General features: G+C 39.9%; 1 protein-coding gene across 4 annotated transcripts in view; it reads right to left on the bottom strand.

Moving 5' to 3' along the window:
- The window catches only part of LOC126268236 (uncharacterized), a 284,639-nt gene that overhangs the window by 114,848 nt on the left and 149,902 nt on the right, over nt 1-19,889 (bottom strand). For 3 of the 4 annotated variants that reach the window (XM_049973886.1, XM_049973888.1, XM_049973889.1), the window contains exon 8: nt 6,890-7,948. In XM_049973886.1, coding sequence (XP_049829843.1) covers nt 6,890-7,948 — 1,059 coding nt within the window. The remainder of the gene's footprint in view (nt 1-6,889; nt 7,949-19,889) is intronic. The other variant, XM_049973887.1, reaches the window with a different exon arrangement.

Genomic DNA, 19,889 nt, shown 5'->3' with positions numbered 1-19,889 from the left:
ACGTAGAGATGGCATTTCAAACTGTCTGCGAATGCTTCTTATACACACAGTTTGAAACACAATATCTACATGCTGTAATCACTCTTGGATATCTGATGATGAATAAATTCTGAAGTGCATTGTGTGAGCAACAGTCATTCTTAGCCTTAAGTTTGACTATTAACTTTGCGACCCAGTCAGCCTGAATGTAGAACTACTGGCTGTTTTAATCTCACATTTCATATTGGTTAACAAATGACAAAACAACTTTTTTTTCTTGTGATATATCTGCAAATTAACAATTTTTGTATTTTTCCTTTACTTGGTCTGTGAAACCTTGCTTCTTGCCAAATTTCATGATTATAGGCCAATAAGAAATAACCTATAGGGTTTCATGAGTGAGTTTGTGGGTATTAGAATATGTCCACAGTAAATGGTAACAGCCAAACAGTTGCAGGATAAAGATTTATTGAAATCCTTGGCCACGGTTTCGGTATATCTAAATATACCTTCATCAGAAGCACAGATACACTAAAATCACATCCTGCAGTGGAGATGAATAAAACAATCGTGCCAAAGGTGTCACCAGTAGTTAAAATTAAAATATCACCTCCATCTGTACAGCATAATTAAGAAGAGATGGTCGATGCAAATGTGGCATACTGACGGTATTAAAATATCGCCTCCACCTGTAAAGCATAATTATGAAGAGATGGTCGATGCGAACGCGGCATACTATCAGTATGTCGCATTCGCATCACCCATCTCTTCATAAATATGCTGTACAGATGGAGGTGATATTTTAATTTTAACTGCTGGTGATGCTTTAGGCACGACTGTTTTATGCATCTCCACTGCAGGATGTGATTTTAGTGTATTTTTGCTTTTGATGAAGGTATATTTAGATATACCGAAACTGTGGTCAAGGATTTCAATGAATCTTTATCCTGCAACTGTTTGGCTGTTGTCATTTACCGTGAAGATTTTTAACAGTTGCTGCTTCAGGCATGTTTAAAATTTTGATTAAAATATGTGACATAAATGGCCAAATCTTTTTATTGCACTGACTTAGAAGCTTCAATTTTTTATACCACCAAGGGACCACAGACCTCAGAATGTGACATAAATTTCATCTCAATATGGGAAGCTGTTCCTGAGAAAACGGGTTTTTAACAGTCAGACGGACAACAAAGCAATTCTATAAGGTTCCATTTTTACTGACTGAGGAATGGAATCCTAAAAACAGTAAACTTTGCTTACTCTTAAATGTTTTATAATTGATGCTTGTACATCTTGGACCTTTTTCAGAATTTCAGTATTAACTTTCAATGGGCAGACATGAGGAAATAATAAAGAAAAGATGCAAAACAATTCCTGACACCCTAATACCTATCCTTTGTCCAATAATAAAGGAGTTATATCTCTAGATCAGGATCCTACGGTAATCCACCGTGGTAGTCAAGGATGTAAGAAAGTCAAAACTGTACATTGCACAAACAAAAACTAACTTGAAACCCATGTTAATGTTTCATGGCCTTGTGATCATACACGCAAAAATTTGTAATTCCATTTGTTCAATGAGATATCCAACTAGTGTCTGCTGTCATTGACAACTACAGAGATTTTTGATTGCACCATTGTGTGGTGCCATAGATGATGTAACATATGTTCGGGAGAAGCGAGATGATAATTTTTAGTGACAAATGGTACAAGGATTGATGATGAAAACAAATTTACTTAACAATCTGTAATTATGATGTATGAATATGTACAAGAGAGTTAAGACATAATATCACCGAAGAGGTCAAAGGAATCTTAATTAAAATGAACATTTTCAATCTTCTTTCACTTTCTGTTATCTGCTGTGTGTTCTCAAATGAGCTGCACATTAAGGAGTGTCTTCCTGAATAATTCATGACAAAATTTGTACATTTTATTAAAATATACTTCAAGCAAGTTTGAAATATTGTCTCTCTGAGTTATTTAAAAAGCAGTATGCAAATATTAATCAGCGACACGAGAGAATAAGTCACAGCTAAAAAGTTCGATTAGCTTGTATTAGAAATGCAGACAGTATTAAATCATTATTAGAAGAACAGCAAAGTCTACCATCTTCAAGGAAAGAAAAACTTTGATAAGGTAATCTTTACTGGATGCCAGTTATAGTCCCAGCTATGTGACTTGTGAAAATACAGTAAGAGATGTTAAATCCAACTATCAGGAAAACTGTAAGAAATTATTTTATTTCCTCATAATATTAATCTTCCCCATGAGAAAAGCTCTTTCTTTCTCTCTACAATTAATAATACAAATATTTCACTGGTAACGTGAAAGCAGCAATAACATGTTCAGATGATTACTAGGAAGATATTTATGTCATGCTAATAGAATTTTATAACAAGGAAATAATAATAAGAATTGCTGGTTAGACTGATATCGAAGGGTACTTGGAAGACTGAAACAATGTTTTCAGAATGAATGCTCACTCTGCAGCGCAATGTGCACTGATTGGAAACTTCCTGTGGATTAAAACCACATACTGGACTGGGACTCTAACTGCCTTTCACGGGCAAGTGTTCTAGTGACTTGAGTTATCAAAGCACGTCTCATAACCTGCCTTCACAGCTTCACTTCTGCCATATAATGTTTTTATACAAGCAACAAGGTATTTTAATTTTCCTATCTACAAGTTAGGAGTAAGAGTGTCACAGTAGTAGTGTGTTAGGATACTGAGTAGAGTACCAAGAAAAGAGGACCTACACTTGTAATAAGGTGTTGGATAGAGTGGAGTATACTCTATACAGGCACACTACCTCTGTAGAGAAAAGGGGGACATGTATCTGAGGAATGAGGTGGTGGTGGTGGTGGTGGTGGTGGTGGTGGTGGTGGTGGTCGTGGTCGTGGTGGTGGTGGTCGTGGTGGTGGTGGTCGTGGTGGTGGGGGGGACAATTTAATTTTACTAGTAATTAAATTTTTGAGACCTACTCCAATATTGTGCAGAACAGAACCAAGCTTATCTGATTTGTAGATTGTTAAGAAAGATAAGTAAATAGGAAAATATTTGAAATTGAAGTTTGTCTGATTTGTGTGATAAAAATAATAGAGGTTAAGAAGATAAAGGAATTATGGTATTAACACTATGTGAAAGTTTAAGATTTCTTAATATTCAGAATGTAGTTTCACCCGATTAAAATAAAACTCATTCTGAAATGGAGGCGTAGCCAGTGTCTATTAATTTACTCAATATAGGTCTAATTTTGAAGGCTCTTTCTTGTACATGAATGCAAATGGCAAGCAATAATATAGTGGCTATTAGTGTTCAATTATTCGTCATTGCAAGGCAACTTTAGATGCAAAGGTGCATTATTCCAACTATAGTGTACGTGCCATTATGGTTCAAATACTAGTGAAAATTACGCTATATGCAAATGTACAGGCACATTACTTTGACTATAATGCAGTTGACATTAATTTTCTAGTTGCTGTCAGGATAAAACAATAATGTGTGCAAATGGGAAGCTGATCATTCCCAACATAAAGACAGTTGCTACTACCACTGTGATCATATAGTTGTATTTACAATAAAATTGGTGTGTGTGTGTGTGTGTGTGTGTGTGTGTGTGCGCACGGTCTTAAGGTGTGGAGTGATACGCGTGGATACACAGCACTCCAGAAGATTGGTGCCGATTACTATGTGTTCTTACCACCAAATATACTCGCAACTGAGGGAAAACTGCAGATGTTGTATGGGGTTGTGTTATTAATTAAAACTGGAGTTCTTATGTTATTTAGTGAAAGTTAAAATAGTAGCTTTCCTTAACAGTAATGGAAGTACAGATGGAGTACAACAGAAAAATCGAAGGGCAGCACGATCAGGAATGAAAAAGAAGAAATACTAAAGTAGTATTTCAGTGTTGCCTTGACACAATCTGTTAGCAAAGAACAGATCCAATGTCAATGATTTAGCTCATTACAAGAAATATGGCAGAATATTACAGAAAGTAATCCAGACATCTAAGCAAGTGCATTATGAAAATAAGATAGCAACATATGACAACAAAATAAAAGCAATATGAGAGTGAAAGAGGAGACTGGTGGAACTAGAAAGGAACAGGAGTTGCTAGCTTTAAGAGTGGGTGATAGGTTGCTAACAGTTGGGTGTAGTGTGTCAAATCTCTTTAACAAGTGCTTTATATCCATTACTTATAGCATGTTATTTTTAGGGTTAGTAAATACTATCCTACAATACCTGAAACCAGCCTTTACATGTAACTTCAGTTACATGAATTACTGCACTCACTTCACCAAAAGACATAACATCCATCACAAAATATTTAAAATCAAAGGATACTAGTGGTTATGATGAAATACCAACAAATTTTTTAAAAGGGTATTCTTATGAATTTAATAAAATCTTAAAAACAAAGATTCCAAGACTTACCAAGCGGGAAAGCGCCGGCAGACAGGCACATGAACAAAACACACAAACACACACACAGAATTACAAGCTTTCGCAACTGGCAGTTGCTTCGTCAGGAAAGAGGGAAGGAGAGGGAAAAATGAAAGGATGTGGGTTTTAAGGGAGAGGGTAAGGAGTCAATCCAATCCCGGGAGGGAAGTCTTTCCGCTCCCGGGATTGGAATGACTCCTTACCCTCTCCCTTAAAACCCACATCCTTTCATTTTTCCCTCTCCTTCCCTCTTTCCTGACGAAGCAACTGCCAGTTGCGAAAGCTTGTAATTCTGTGTGTGTGTTTGTGTGTTTTGTTCATGTGCCTGTCTGCCGGCGCTTTCCCGCTTGGTAAGTCTTGGAATCTTTGTTTTTAATATATTTTTCCCATGTGGAAGTTTCTTTCTGTTTTAATAAAATCTTAAGTTATACATATATCCAGTCTTATCACTGATTGGTTGAAATATGCTATCATTAAACCTAATTTCAAGAAAGGGGATAAGAAATGGCATCAAACTACAGACCAGTTTCACTTCTGCCAGCATTCTCGAAAATTTTAGAAAAGTTTATATATACCTGACCACAAGTAACCTCTGTGCAAGGCGTAGTTCAGATTTCTGAAGGTTTCCAAAACTGAAAACACTATTCATACATACAGTGAGAATTTGCTTAATTCATTAGGTAATAAATTACAAGCAGCAGATATTTTCTGTGATTTGTCTAAGGAATTTGACTGAATGAATTACCACCCTTTTAAATAAATAAATAAATAAATAAAAATGATTGGTCACTGGCAATGCTGCAAAACTGCTCACATATCACAAACAGGAAACAATGGGCACCAGTACAAAAGACCGATGAATTAAGCTACCAGTCATTATCATATCAAGAAGTAATTACATATTGTGTCCCACAAGGGTCCATCTTGGACCACTGCTTTTTCTTTTGTACATCAATGACATCTCATTAGTTACATCATCAGATGTAGAAGTTCCACCCCCCCCCCCCCCTCCCTCCCAACCAGATGAGACAGTTACTGTGTATATAGCCAATCGAGCATAGTTTTGAAAAGAGCAGTAAATATTATTTTCATGGATGTTAATAAATAGTATATAGCCTACTTACTGTCATTTAACTTTGAAAAGACACATTGCATGCAGTTCAGAACATGCAAGAGGTTTAAACGCACAGTATGAAGAAGCACAGAAATAAGATGCCGACAGTGTCGAATTTTTGGGATTAAAACTTGATAGTAAATTTAGCTGGGAGGAGCACACTGCAGAACTGCTGGAATGCGTACACAAATCATTATTGGTAATGTGGGTGTTATCAGACATAGGTGACATAAAAGTCAGAAATAGGAGAGGCAATGTAATTGGAGTAGGAACTGCAAAGGGGGTTATAACTCTAGAGTGGGAACAGCAGAGGACTTCTAACACCGTGAGTAGCAGAAAGGTGATTTTACATAACATACCTACTTGTTTTTATGAACAGGTACACTACCAAGCTTTAAACAGTGTGTAAACTGTGTGAGTTTGTTCTGATACAGTATGTTATTTTATTTGCTTGTGGTATGCAGAAAACTAGACACTGAGGTCCAGTCAATGATGGATGCAGAGGCTATGGGGATAGCAGGTCGCTAACCACATTGCAGCCATTGTCAATCTAGATATAGAAGCCATCTACATACCAACTCAAAAGAAAATGATGTCCTATAGGGTCATTGAAAGTACTAATGAGATTGTTATAATTCTGTATGAGTTAACTGAATGTAGTTTTTGGTTCAGTTAAGTGACACTCTTACAATGCTCCTATACTCTGTGACACAGACACTACATTTATGATTCCAGAAGAAATAAATCTGAAGATTAACTGAATTTGCCTGTATATTTATTATTCAGAAAGAGGTGTTAGCAAACATTTTAACTTATTTAGTTTGGCAATACTGTATTTAAAATATTCGACAGGAGTAGAGATGCTAAGGTAGAAAATCTTGCAACATATGGGAAAAAAGGAAAACCATGCACTTCAAGTATTAACAATCATGTTCTCAAAAAAAGGAAGAAAACTTGTTTGCGTCAAAGAATATTTATCGGTACAAACAAGGAATCTTTTCTGACACAGCTGATCAGATGGAATCATGACAATATTAGGAACAAATAGAATATATAACAATTAGGGAGCGGACTCAATGAAGACATTATTAACAGGAGACTACCTTTCAAAATAAACCAGTTGGGGTGGGTCAATCAGGTTTAATGAATGTGTGTGCACTGCACCAGGCAAATGCTTAATGTATGGAGATCAGAAGAAGAAGAAGAAGAAGAAGAAGAAGAAGTCAGATTCTATTTCCGTAGCATATGTGTCAAGTCTGAATTCTACAAGTATCTTGCATTTTAGCTTTTATCCTCCATGTTAACCACAGTTTAGAATAAAGATACAATCATGGCATCTTACTTACCTCTCAGCCTTGGAAATGATGAGATTCTCTATCTTCTTACACTTGTTTTTCGCTGGTGATGTTAGTTTCTCTTCTTGAATCCCAAGTACTATAACTTCTTGTTTTTCAGTTTTACTCCTCATTTTCACTGCTGTGGAGTATAATGTTTCCGAATGAACTGCAGTTTCATTATTGAAAGAATCACCCTTTGAAGTTTGTGATTTAGTACAGAAAGTTGAAGCAATACCTGCATCTCCCACCTCACCATCAATGGTCAATCTGATTTTAGCACTTTCTCTTGTTGATGTGAAGTCTCTGGCAGTCTTTGCTGATTGAGAACATTCTGTGATACACTGCACAGCTGGGCAGACAAGTGCACCACATGCTGCTGCAGCACAGTCTCCGACACTTAACGTTACTGAAGGTACATTTAGGGCTCTGTCCACTGATGGTTTGTGCTGTTCAGTACTTTGTACGACAGGAAGAAAATCTTGAGCTGTGTTTGTAACTGAACAGGAGCCTTGAACAACATTTTGTATCGGCTGGCTTTGTATATTGCTGCAAGAACCATTAGCCTCACATGAAACAATAACTTCCAGTGTCTCACATGGGAGACTGACTTCCCTGAAGTTGCTATCAGCATGATGTTTTTCTTCAGGGTCCTGTGACTTGTTTACTTCTGATGTTACATTCTGCATTACATTAACATCTGATCTGTCTACTGAATTATTATTATCAATGAACTGTTGATTGTCCATTTCCTTTCCAGAGTTGGAATTTTTATTTTCTTGCACAGATGGTTTTAAACATTTGCTATAACAAGAACTTACTAAATAAAATTCTGTCAGAGCGTCCTGTTCTCTGTTATTGATGAGGTAATTTGATGTATTATTCTTGACAACTGTTATTCTTTCCCTTGCTTCTGGAAGGTTTATTTCTGTGTTCAAATATCTGTCACTCATTCTGAAGTCCATTTGACTGCTGTCACCAGTGACATTTTGTCCTATTTCTTCACTCCTACTAGACAGGTCGTCAAGTCTAGCAGCTTTACTTGCCACATCTGGATCTTGGGCAGGGAAGCTGTGAAGGGAAAACGACCAAAAAGCAATTAAGAATTGCAAACTGTCAAGCTACACCACTACTGCAAGAAAAGGTAATTATCACTGTGGGAGAGCAAAATAGAAAATTAACATTACAAAGCAGCCATGAAATTAATGAACACTAACAGTAAAGGCAAAATTATGAACCATTGTTTACGTGACTAGATACAACACACAGTCTTAATTGAAAAGATAACTCAGGAATTCCTCAAATGTGTTCATCACTAAATATATAAACCTGCCAATCCTTGGGACGATGGGCTCTGTGTCACCTTAAAAAATATTGGTTCAACTGGCCCACCTAGTTGTATCTTGTAAGGGCTTATACACAGATTTATAGTGAAAGCTGCAATGATTTGTGAGGAAAATGGGACCCACTGCTCTTCACCACAGTTCCCAAAGCAGCAGTAGTCACCCTTTCTCTTGGCATTAGTTGACAAAGAAGCTTCCATCTTAAAATATGATAACTTTTAGGAGAATGAAAAACTCCACTACACAGGGTGTTACAAAAACGTATGGCCAAACTTTCAGGAAACATTCCACACACAAAAAGAAAGAAAATACCTTATGTGGACATGTGTCCGGAAAAACTTACTTTCCATGTTAGAGCTCATTTTATTACTTCTCTACAAGTCACATTAATCATGGAATGGAAACACACAGCAACAGAACGTACCAGTGTGACTTCAAACGCTTTGCTACAGGAAATGTTCAAAATGTCCTCCGTTAGCGAGGATACGTGCATCCACCCTCCGTCGCATGGAATCCCTGATGCGCTGATGCAGCCCTGGACAATGGTGTATTGTATCAAAGCCGTCCATAATACGAGCACGGAAGTGTCTACATTTGGTACCGGGGTTGCGTAACAACAGCTTTCAAATGCCCCCATAAACGAAAGTCAAGAGGGTTGAGGTCAGGAGAGCGTGGAGGCCATGGAATTGGTCATCGAATCTGTTGTTGAGAAGCGTACAAACACTTCGACTGAAATGTGCAGGAGCTCCATCGTGCATGAACCACATGTTGTGTCGTACTTGTAAGGCACATGATAACGTGCTCCACTGATTGTAGGTGGAAGAACATGGGGCCCAATCAAGACATCACCAACAATGCCTGCCCAAACATCTGTGTTGATGACGTGATTGCACAATTGTGTGCGGATTCTCGTCAGCCCACACATGTTGGTTGTGGAAATTTACAATTTGATCACGTAGGAATGAAGCCTCATCCGTAAAGAGAACATTTGCACTGAAATGAGGATTGACACACTGTTGGATGAACAGTTCACAGAAGTGTACCCATGGAGGCCAATCAGCTGCTGATAGTGCCTGCACATGCTGTACATGGTACGGAAACAACTGGTTCTCCCGTAGCACTCTCTATACAGTGACGTGGTCAACATTACCTTGTACAGAAGCAACTTCTCTGACGCCGACATTAGGGTTATCGTCAACTGCATGAAGAATTGCCTCGTCCATTGCAGGTGTCCTCGTCATTCTAGGTCTTCCCCAGTCGCGAGTCATAGGCCGGAATGTTCCGTGCTCCCTAAGACGCCGATCAATTGCTTCGAACGTCTTCCTGTCGGGACACCTCCGTTCTGGAAATCTGTCTTCATACTAACATACCGTGCCACAGCTATTGCCCCGTGCTAATCCATACATCAAATGGGCATCTACCAACTCCGCATTTGTAAACATTGCACTGACTGCAAAACCACATTCGTGATGAACACTAACCTGTTGATGCTACGTACTGATGTGCTTGATGCTAGTACTGTAGAGCAATGAGTCACATGTCAACACAAGCACCGAAATTAACATTACCTTCCTTCAATTGGGCCAACTGGCGGTGAATCGAGGAAGTACAGTACATACTGACAAAACTAAAATGAGCTCGAACATAGAAATTAAGCGTTTCCGGACCCATGTCCACATAACATCTTTTCTTTATTTGTGCGTGAGGAATGTTTCCTGAAAGTTTGCCCGTACCTTTTTGTAACACCCTGTATAAATCAACATGAATTCCACATCTGAGATCTTGTGAAATTCAGTTCATTCTGATATCCAGAGCACTGTCGACAATGAGACCTGGGCTGATCCTGTGTTCACATTTGATACAACTCTGCATTGTCATTCAATCCAAAATACAAGCTTAACAATTTCTGAATCAATTTTTTGATTGGACTTTGATGCAAGCAGAACTCAACACATTGCTTTTAACTTAGCAGAATCAACAGATGTAAAATGTAATTTCAGGAGTACCCAAGGAAGTGCGGTAGGACTATTACTGTTTATATAAATGATCTAGTGGAAGCTCCACGAGGCTGTTGTTTCCAGACTACAGAGTTTTCTATAGGAAGACAGCAGCAACTGTTTCTTAATTGCATGAATACCTACAGAGGAACGATAATTGGTGCAGGGACTGGCTACTGACCATGAATATAAATAAATGTAATGTCTTGCAACACCTACTATTTTTGATAAATGATAAATCTCAATAAACAGCAACTAAAACAAAATACCTGGGAGAAGCAACCTGGAAGGAGCTAAACTGAAATGACCATATGAAACAAATTGTAGGAGGAGCAGACGCTAATCTGAGGTTTATTGAAAGAATCTTAAAGCAATGTAAAATATCATGAAAGAAGTGGGTTACAAAATAAGTTGCTTAACTTATTTTTCTGAGTGTTGCTTACTAGTTTGGGAGCCTTAACAGCTTGAATTAATAGAAAAGACTGAGAAGATACATGAAAGAGAGATGTATTTGGTTGCGGGATGACTTACTTAAGGGATCATTAAGTCAATGCATGAGCGCTATGGAGATGCTCAACATACACAGTTGGTAGACACTACAAGAGAGGTGTTGTGCATTGTGGACAGGTTTATTATTTAAATTGTGAGAAAGAATGTTTCAGGAAAATTGAGACAACATACTGCTCCCTCAGACAAATGTTTCACAAAATGACCACAATGAGAAAATCAGTGATGATACGGAGGTTCGCCAACAATCATTCTGCTCATGCACCATTCGAGACTTGGACAGCGATGAGAGGTAAAAGATAGTTGTACCAAAAGTACCTTCTGCCACACACTGTAAAGTGGCTTGCAGGGTATAAATGTAGATGTGGATAGCAAAGGTGACAAGAATTAAATAGTAATGGGAATGGGAAACTGTAATGCAGATGTTGGTTGAGGTCAGTGACGTAGCGTTATGGGAAACTTAGTGTCCCAGTATTTGTGCTTAAAAAAGATGCAATATTAATTCATAACAAAAATACAAACAACTTTCTAATAACAGCTCTGAATGTGCGAAGACAACTGTTTTGTAGCCCACGCCACACCCTGAGTATTGGTGTATTTGCCTGCTTGAGACTCAACTGCCCTCAGTCTCTGCCTCCCTTCCCTTAGCTGGCTGTGTGCACCTGCACTTTAGTGGCATTCTTGGCTCCCCACCTCTTCCCCTCTTCTACGAAGGCTGGTGCACTGCACTTGCTAGCAGGTATCGAGACTAGTCTCTGCCGCTTCCGTGCTGGCTTTTTAACACAGGAGTGAACAGTCGCGTGATTTGTGTTCATAGTCATTCTTTGTGTGATTTCAGTGCATATTTTCATTGTGTCACTACCATTAGTGAGCTAGCAACTGAACATCTTATAGAATTTTTATTAAAAATGTCTTTTACTACATTAACGTACAAAAAAGTGTGAACTAAAAGAACAAACGACCTACTCCTATACTCAGTGTAGTTTTATGTGAAGCCAAACAAAAATACACTTTTCAGACAGCCACGAGTGAAAAGTATACTTGGCTGACTGTGAATGCAGTTAGTAACAGTTATGTTGTTATGTATGTCTTCTGTATGGTGGTGATAAGGAATGGTGCAATGAGGGCATTTTTACAATAAAGAACTTTGAAAGGAAAGCACAAAAGCATCAGATATCAAAATGTCACCTGCAGAACAAAGAGTCATTTCAGTTATTGGGCAAAAGTAGAATTGAACACGCCCTTTCTGAAGCCGCTTGTTTGACAGCAATAAAATACAACGAACAAGTTGTATCCAACAGGACAGTATTGGTTCGTCTTATTCAGGCAATTGTATTTCTTTTGAAACAAGAACTGGTCTCTTGCAGCCATCAAGAAGATGAATACTCCAGCAACAAAGGTAACTATTTGGAACTGTTGGATTTACTAACTCGAGGAGAGCAGTTAAGCCGAGACCATCTGTCATCATCTTCAACCTTTAAATAAATTTCTACAGATATACAGAAGGATGCAATAGAGATTATAACTCTGGCAGTTAATGAGAAAATAAAAGCTGAAATTCAGAACTGCAATTTCATTTCAATTCAGGCTGATGAAACATTAGATGTGTAATGAAAGAGACAAATGAGTATAATATTCAGATACTGTATTGCAGACAAAATTGAGGAAAGATTCGTTGGATTTTGGGATGTTTCTGGAGATAAAACTGCTGCAGGTTTGTCAAACATTGTTCACGCACTACTGAAAGAATGGAATGTGGAAGGAAATGTGGATAGTCAAACACATGATGGCGCTTCAGTAATGGCAGGCAGAGTAATAGGACTACAACAATTGGTGAAGCAGTTCTGTGCCTATGCACTGTTAATTCATTGTTATGCACACCAACTGAATTTGGTACTGTTACAAACCTACAAAGCCATATGACAGGTACACATGTTTGTAAGTGATCTTACTGTATTCCATTCATTTTTCAGCAAATCATCAAAACAAACTGTATTGCTAACTCAGAAAGGATTTAAACTGCCACATGCAAGCAATACTCGTTGTAACTTTCATTTCACGGCATTGTCAACAATATCTAGTCATTTCTCCGGGCTATATAGTGTTTTTAATTATATAATTGATGATATAGACTCTCAGTGGGACCCAGAATCCTTGATCTGTGCTGTGGGCAATGAAACGACGGATGGATGATCCTGTGTTTGTCTACTTGCTTTGTATCTACCATGCATGCTATGTTTATGTTGATCATCTCTTTAATGTTCTTCAGTCAAAAGCTGTCAGAATAATTGCTTGCCACAACAAAATAAGTACTGTTTTGAGAAACTTAGGACAACCAAGAAGGGAAACTTTTGCTGATGAATGCATTAAATGCAGCTTGTGTTTGAATGACTACTCATCATACTGTGACAGTCAAAACATTTCTCTGAAGGCACTAACTTACGAGATACTGGATTTGCAAATTTTTCAGATGGAAAGATTTCAAGACTTTCCCCAAATTCAGTTTGTTGAACTTTTGAACGAACAGTGTTTCCCAAACTATCAAAAAGAAATCCCAAAGTTGAAACTGCATCAGTTGTTAGAGTAATACCATTTTTTCAAACAAGAACAACTTGAAAATGAACTGTGTAACTTACACGCTGATGAGAAAAAACACTTATCTCCAAAGATCTTCTTAAAGCACATTTCAACAATGATTTATACTCTGTTTATTGAGAAACAACGAAGTTCCTGCGTTTGGTTTTTACCATACCCGTAACTACAGAAAGCAGTGAATGAAGCATGAGTACTCAAATGAGTGAAGAATTATTTAAGGAATTCAATGTCCTACACCCAGCTGTCATGTTTGAGCACGTTAGCAATAGAAAAGACACTACTTGGAGAGCTATCCAGTGATCAAACCTTTCCAACCACACTACACCACTGGTAAAGGTACGGGAAAGAAAGTAATGGTAGAGTATGCAATTGGTAAATAAAATGAGCATGGGAAAGATCAATAGAATTCTGTGCTGGACACCAGTTAGTTGTTGCTAATCTTTCTTAAATGTGTTGCAAAGGAGTATGTGGAAGGTGTCAGTTGATATAATAGGCTGTATGGTTGCATGATTTAATGGTGATCAAGTTATAGTTCTGGGTGGAGATTTTAATTTGCCGGATATAGACTGGGAGACTCAAACGTTCATAACGGGTGGCAGGGACAAAGAATCCAGTGAAATATTTTTAAGTGCTTTATCTGAAAACTACCTTGAGCAGTTAAAGAGAGAACCGACTCGTGGCGATAACATATTAGACCTTCTGGTGACAAACAGACCCGAACTATTTGAATCAGTTAATGCAGAACAGGGAATCAGCGATCATAAAGCGGTTGCTGCATCGATGTTTTCAGCCGTAAATAGAAATATTAAAAAAGGTAGGAAGATTTTTTTCTGTTTAGCAAACGTGACAAAAAGCAGATTACAGAGTACTTGATGACACAACACAAAAGTTTTGTCCCAAGTATAGATAGTGTTGAGGATCAGTGGACAAAGTTCAAAACCATCGTACAATATGCGTTAGTTGAGTATGTGCCAAGCAAGATCGTAAGAGATGGAAAAGAGCCACCGTGGTACAACAACTTAGTTAGAAAACTGCTGCGGAAGCAAAGGGAACTTCACAGCAAACATAAACATAGCCAAAGCCTTGCACACAAACAAATATTACGCAAAGCGAAATGTAGTGTGAGGAGGGCTATGCGAAAGGCTTTCAATGAATTCGAAAGTAAAGTTCTATGTACTGACTTGGCAGAAAATCCTAAGAAATTTTGGTCCTATGTCAAAGAGGGTAGGTGTATCAAAACAAAATGTCCAGACACTCTGTGACCAAAATGGTACTTAAACAGAGGATGACGGACTAAAGGCCGAAATACTAAATGTCTTCTTCCAAAGCTGTTTCACAGAGGAAGACTGCACTGTGCTTCCTTCTCTAGACTGTCGCACAGTTGACAAAATGGTAGATATCCAAATAGACGACAGAGGGATAGAGAAACAATTACAATCGCTCATAAGAGGAAAGGCCGCTGGTCCTGATGGGATACCAGTTCGATTTTACACCGAGTACGCGAAGGAACTTGCCCCCCTTCTTGCAGCGGTGTACCGTAGGTCTCTAGAAGAGCGAAGCGTTCCAAAGGATTGGAAAAGGGCACAGGTCATCCCCGTTTTCAAGAAGGGACGTCGAACAGATGTGCAGAACTATAGACCTATATCTCTAACGTCGATCAGTTGTAGAATTTTGGAACACGTATTATGTTCAAGTATAATGTCTTTTCTGGAGACTAGAAATCTACTCTGTAGGAATCAGCATGGGTTTAGAAAAAGACGGTCGTGTGAAACCCAGCTCGCGCTATTCGTCAACGAGACTCAGAGGGCCTTAGACACGGGTTCACAGGTAGATGCCGTGTTTCTTGACTTCCGCAAGGCGTTTGACACAGTTCCCCACAGTCGTTTAATGAACAAAGTAAGAGCATACGGACTATCAGATCAATTGTGTGATTGGATTGAGGAGTTCCTAGATAACAGAACGCAGCATGTCATTCTCAATGAAGAGAAGTCTTCCGAAGTAAGAGTGATTTCAGGTGTGCCGCAGGGGAGTGTCATAGGACCGTTGCTATTCATAATATACATAAATGACCTGGTGGATGACATCAGAAGTTCACTGAGGCTTTTTGCAGATGATGCTGTGGTGTATCAAGAGGTTACAACAATGGAAAATTGTACTAAAATGCAGGAGGATCTGCAGCGAATTGACGCATGGTGCACGGAATGGCAATTGAATCTCAATGTACACAAGTGTAATGTGCTGCGAATACATAGAAAGATAGATCCTTTATCATTTAGCTACAAAATAGCAGGTCAGCAACTGGTAGCAGTTAATTCCATAAATTATCTGGGAGTACGCATTAGGAGTGATTTAAAATGGAATGATCATATAAAGTTGATCGTCGGTAAAGCAGATGCCAAACTGAGATTCATTGGAAGAATCCTAAGGAAATGCAATCCGACAACAAAGGAAGTAGGTTACAGTACGCTCGTTCGCCCACTGCTTGAATACTGCTCAGCAGTGTAGGATCCGCACCAGATAGGGTTGATAGAAGAGATAGAGAAGATCCAAAGGAGAGCAGCGCGCTTCGTTACAGGATCATTTAGTAATCGCGAAAGCGTTACGGGGATGATAGATAAACTCCAGTGGAAGACTCTGCAGGAGAGACGCTCAGTAGCTCGGTACGGGCTTTTGTTAAAGCTCCGAGAACATACCTTCACCGAAGAGTCAAGTAGTATATTGCTCCCTCCTACGTATATCTCGCGAAGAGACCATGAGGATAAAATCAGAGAGATTAGAGCCCACACAGAAGCATACCGACAATCCTTCTTTCCACGTACAATACGAGACTGGAATAGAAGGGAGAACCGATAGAGGTACTCAGGGTACCCTCCGCCACACACCGTCAGGTGGCTTGCGGAGTATGGATGTAGATGTAGAAGGAGAAAATTTTCTTGAGTTCCTTGTTGTGTCGTGCTTTGAATTATTTCTTTGAAAGAACGATGAAAAGGGTCCACAACCTATAGTAGATATTCAAATAAATGGGCACAATACACTTTAACTAAATTAATACAGCACATAGGTGACATAATACTTTTAATGTGTCTTTTGGTGTCCCAAATACACATCATGCATGTGCTGTTAACATGATTAAAGCATATTGTGCTGCTTTCATTGATTTTCTTAAATATGTTATGGGCCCAGTCAGTGATTTTTTCAAAGAATTTGATTCTTGAAAATGTACAGTCCTCAGTCTTTTAGCTGTTCTGCTGTATGTAGATAAATTCAATGATTTTCTAGACCTTTTTTATTTGTAAACAAAGCGAAATTTAATGATTGGGCTCTCAAATCTCACAGGAAACTTAATAAATTCATTTTCCTGGCAAAGACTACAATAAAACCTACTGAAAGAAGCAAAGCTTTGTTGTTAAGTTTTTAATAAACACAGAAAAGTCAGTACCCAAGTAGTTTCGTTTATATTCCTAAAGATAATTTGGTTTTGTCTTGCTTTAGGGAGTTAAGAAACAACTATACATCGATTCCAATAGACATGATAGAAGGCAGTTAAAAACAGGGATGTGGAAAAAGGGCTAAAAAAAGGCACCATACAGAAACGGAAGTCCAAAACTAAAAATTAAACGGCCTTCGCCATATTCCTTTGGCAGATAAAAAGTTAAACGCAGTCAACAGCCTGCACATCATTTGCTAAAACAGCAGATAAATTAGACAGCAACTCCAAGTGGGAACATAAACGGTTAAAAAATGGGCATTCCATCAGAAAACGGCGGACAGTTAAAACGTGAGCGGAATGTGTACAAAGTGGTGGGGTAGCGCCACTTAGCAAAAGGCAATGCAAAACATGCAGCCAAGTTAAAATAACCTCGGCGGGAGGGCCGAGAGGAGGTCGTCCAAGCTGTTGGGAGAGGATTAATAAGCCGGAAGTTATCCTGTGAAGGGAGGACCATTGGCAATGCCAAAGGGACACCACCTCCTGACAGATGGCAACACACAGATCATCGGAGGGAATATAGGTACTTGCGGGCTGACGTATCAGGCTGCAGCCTTTGCAGGAACCTCGTTTCCTGAAAAACTGACATAGCCAGGAACCCAAAGAAACATTGTACTAGCTCCACCAAGAGTGAGCAAGTGACAGTTTTCCTGGACCTGGTGCACTAAGGGATGGGCAGTGTACAGCGCACATAGACTTTGAAGGGCACTGAGTGAGTCTGAGCAGAGGACACAATTGAAAACGCTGTGTCGCCCCATGTACTCCATAGCCTGATACAAGGCGAAGAGCTCGGCTGTAAATACTGAGGAGTGTGCCGGAAGTTGATATCAAAGACACGGGTACCAATGAACAAGGCATACCTGACCCCACGGACAGCCCGACAGCCATTAATGTATACAAAGACACTATCGTGAAGGTCGCGAAACTGAAGGCGACTGACCAAGGCTGGAGTAGTTCATGAAGCCAAGGTGGTGAAGGGTTCACACCCACTGGGAAAGATGCAGGTAGTGTGAAGGTAAGCTGCTATAGCAAGTGCCAAAAGTGGACTCCAGGTGGTAACAGAGAAGAGGGACGAGCTCCACACTGACAATTGAAGGAATCATCAAAGGAGGTGGCATCATATGAGTGGCCACACATGGCAAACAAACAGCAAGCATACCTGCTGAAGAGAAAGTCATGGCAGTAGGACAGTGGTAGTTCAGCAGATTAATCATACAGACACTACACTGGGCTGGTGTAAAAGGCACCCATGGCCAAACGGATGACATTATGATGGATAGTGTTGAGACTGCATATAGTGTTGAGACTGCGTGAGAGGGATGAGCTTGTAGATGCATAAACAAAGCACCTATAGTAGTTTCGAATGGACAAGTGACCGGTACAAACGGAGGAGGGTGGTCGATCAGCACCCCAGGAAGTACCATTGAGGAACCGCGTACAGTGGGCTGCCAGGTAAGACACATGGGAGGACCAAGACAGTTTCCTATCGAGCATGAGGCCCAGGAATTTCGTAGTTTCAACGAATGGAAGGGCAACAGGCCCAAGACGTAAAGAGGATGGGAAAACCACTTGCGTCACCAGTAATTTATACAGATGGTTCTGTCAGTGGAAAAGTGAAAGCGATCGTTGATGCTCCAGGAGTAAAGACGATCTAGACATCGCTGAAGACACCAATCAGTGAGACAGGTCCATGCAAAACTGCAATAGATGGCAAAATCGTCAACAAAAGGGGAGCCGGATGCCCAGCAGGAGACAGGCCAAAGAGGACTACACACAGGACAAAACCCTGAGGCACACCATTTTCCTGCCTAAATGTGTCCGACAAGGCAGAACCCACATGCACCTTGAAAACTCGATCTTTTAAAATGCCTGAAGGAATCAGGGCAGGTGGCCATGGAAGCCTCACATGTAAAGAGTACAGAGGATAGCAGTTCTTCAGCAGGTCAGCCACAGTCTGGGATTTCCACAGGAACCATTCATGACACGAGTGGACAAAGTAACAAAGTGGTCCACTACAGAACACAGCACTCGAAATCCACACTGTGCACTCGTCAGTAAATAGCGAGACTCGAGCCACCATACCATCCAGGCATGAATAATATGTTCCATCACCTTGCACATGCAGCTGGTAAGAGATGCGGCAGTAGCCAGAAGAAAGATTTTTATCCTTACCGGGCTTAAGTATGGGTATGACGGAGGTTTCACGCCAGTGTCCAGGAAACGTGCCCTCTGTCCAGATACAGTTGTACGTGTTAAGCAAAAAGTGCTCGCCCGCAAGAGAAAAGTGCTGCAACATCTGAACATGGATGGTGTCTGGCCCTGGGGCAGAGGATCAGGATGAACTGAGAGCATGATCTAGCTCCCTCATAGTAAAGGCAGCATTGTAGCACTCATGATTCGGAGAAGATAAGGCTATTGTAAGAGCCTCCTTCACTCGTTTCCGATGGAGGAAGGCACGGTCATAGTGGGAAGAGCTCAAAAGTTCCGCGAAATGGTGGCCCAAGGTGTTGGAGCTAACAATAGGGTCCACGATAACATCATCTGCCACTGTGGGGCTGGAAATTGGTGGATGGATCTTGGTCCCAGAGAGCCGTTGGAGGTTGGCACACATGACAGAGGAAGGGCTGGAACTGTTAAAAGAACTAGTAAATGAAATCCAGCTAGCTCGTTTGCTATACTGAAGGACGCGATGACACTTTGCATGCATCTGTTTATAATGAATGCATTTCACCACTGTCAGATAACGATTAAAAATGCGGAGAGCATATCTCCATGCGCGAATTTTTGTCGCAGCATACCTCAGTCTACCAAAGGACTGGGACACAACGTGGTAAAGAGGAAGTGCAAGGAATGGAACATTCTGTAGCAGTAAGGATAATGTTGGTGAGATATTCCACTTGGTCATCACAACTGGGGAAATCTCTTTCTTCGAAGGTTGCCAGGGAGGAATAAAGCTGCCATTTGGGTGTGCATGCGAATGGGGTAGGAGTCAGCATACAGAGAGCACACGGGAAATGGTCGCTAGAGTAGGTGTCAGAAAGAACGGACAACGAGCTAGCTGGTCAATGCAGAAGGATAGGTCC

This window comes from Schistocerca gregaria, chromosome 4 (genome assembly GCF_023897955.1).
Source record: "Schistocerca gregaria isolate iqSchGreg1 chromosome 4, iqSchGreg1.2, whole genome shotgun sequence".
Classification (NCBI taxonomy): domain Eukaryota; kingdom Metazoa; phylum Arthropoda; class Insecta; order Orthoptera; family Acrididae; genus Schistocerca; species Schistocerca gregaria.
Note: the sequence above shows the minus strand (reverse complement) of the source record. Positions and strands in the feature narration are given on the sequence as shown.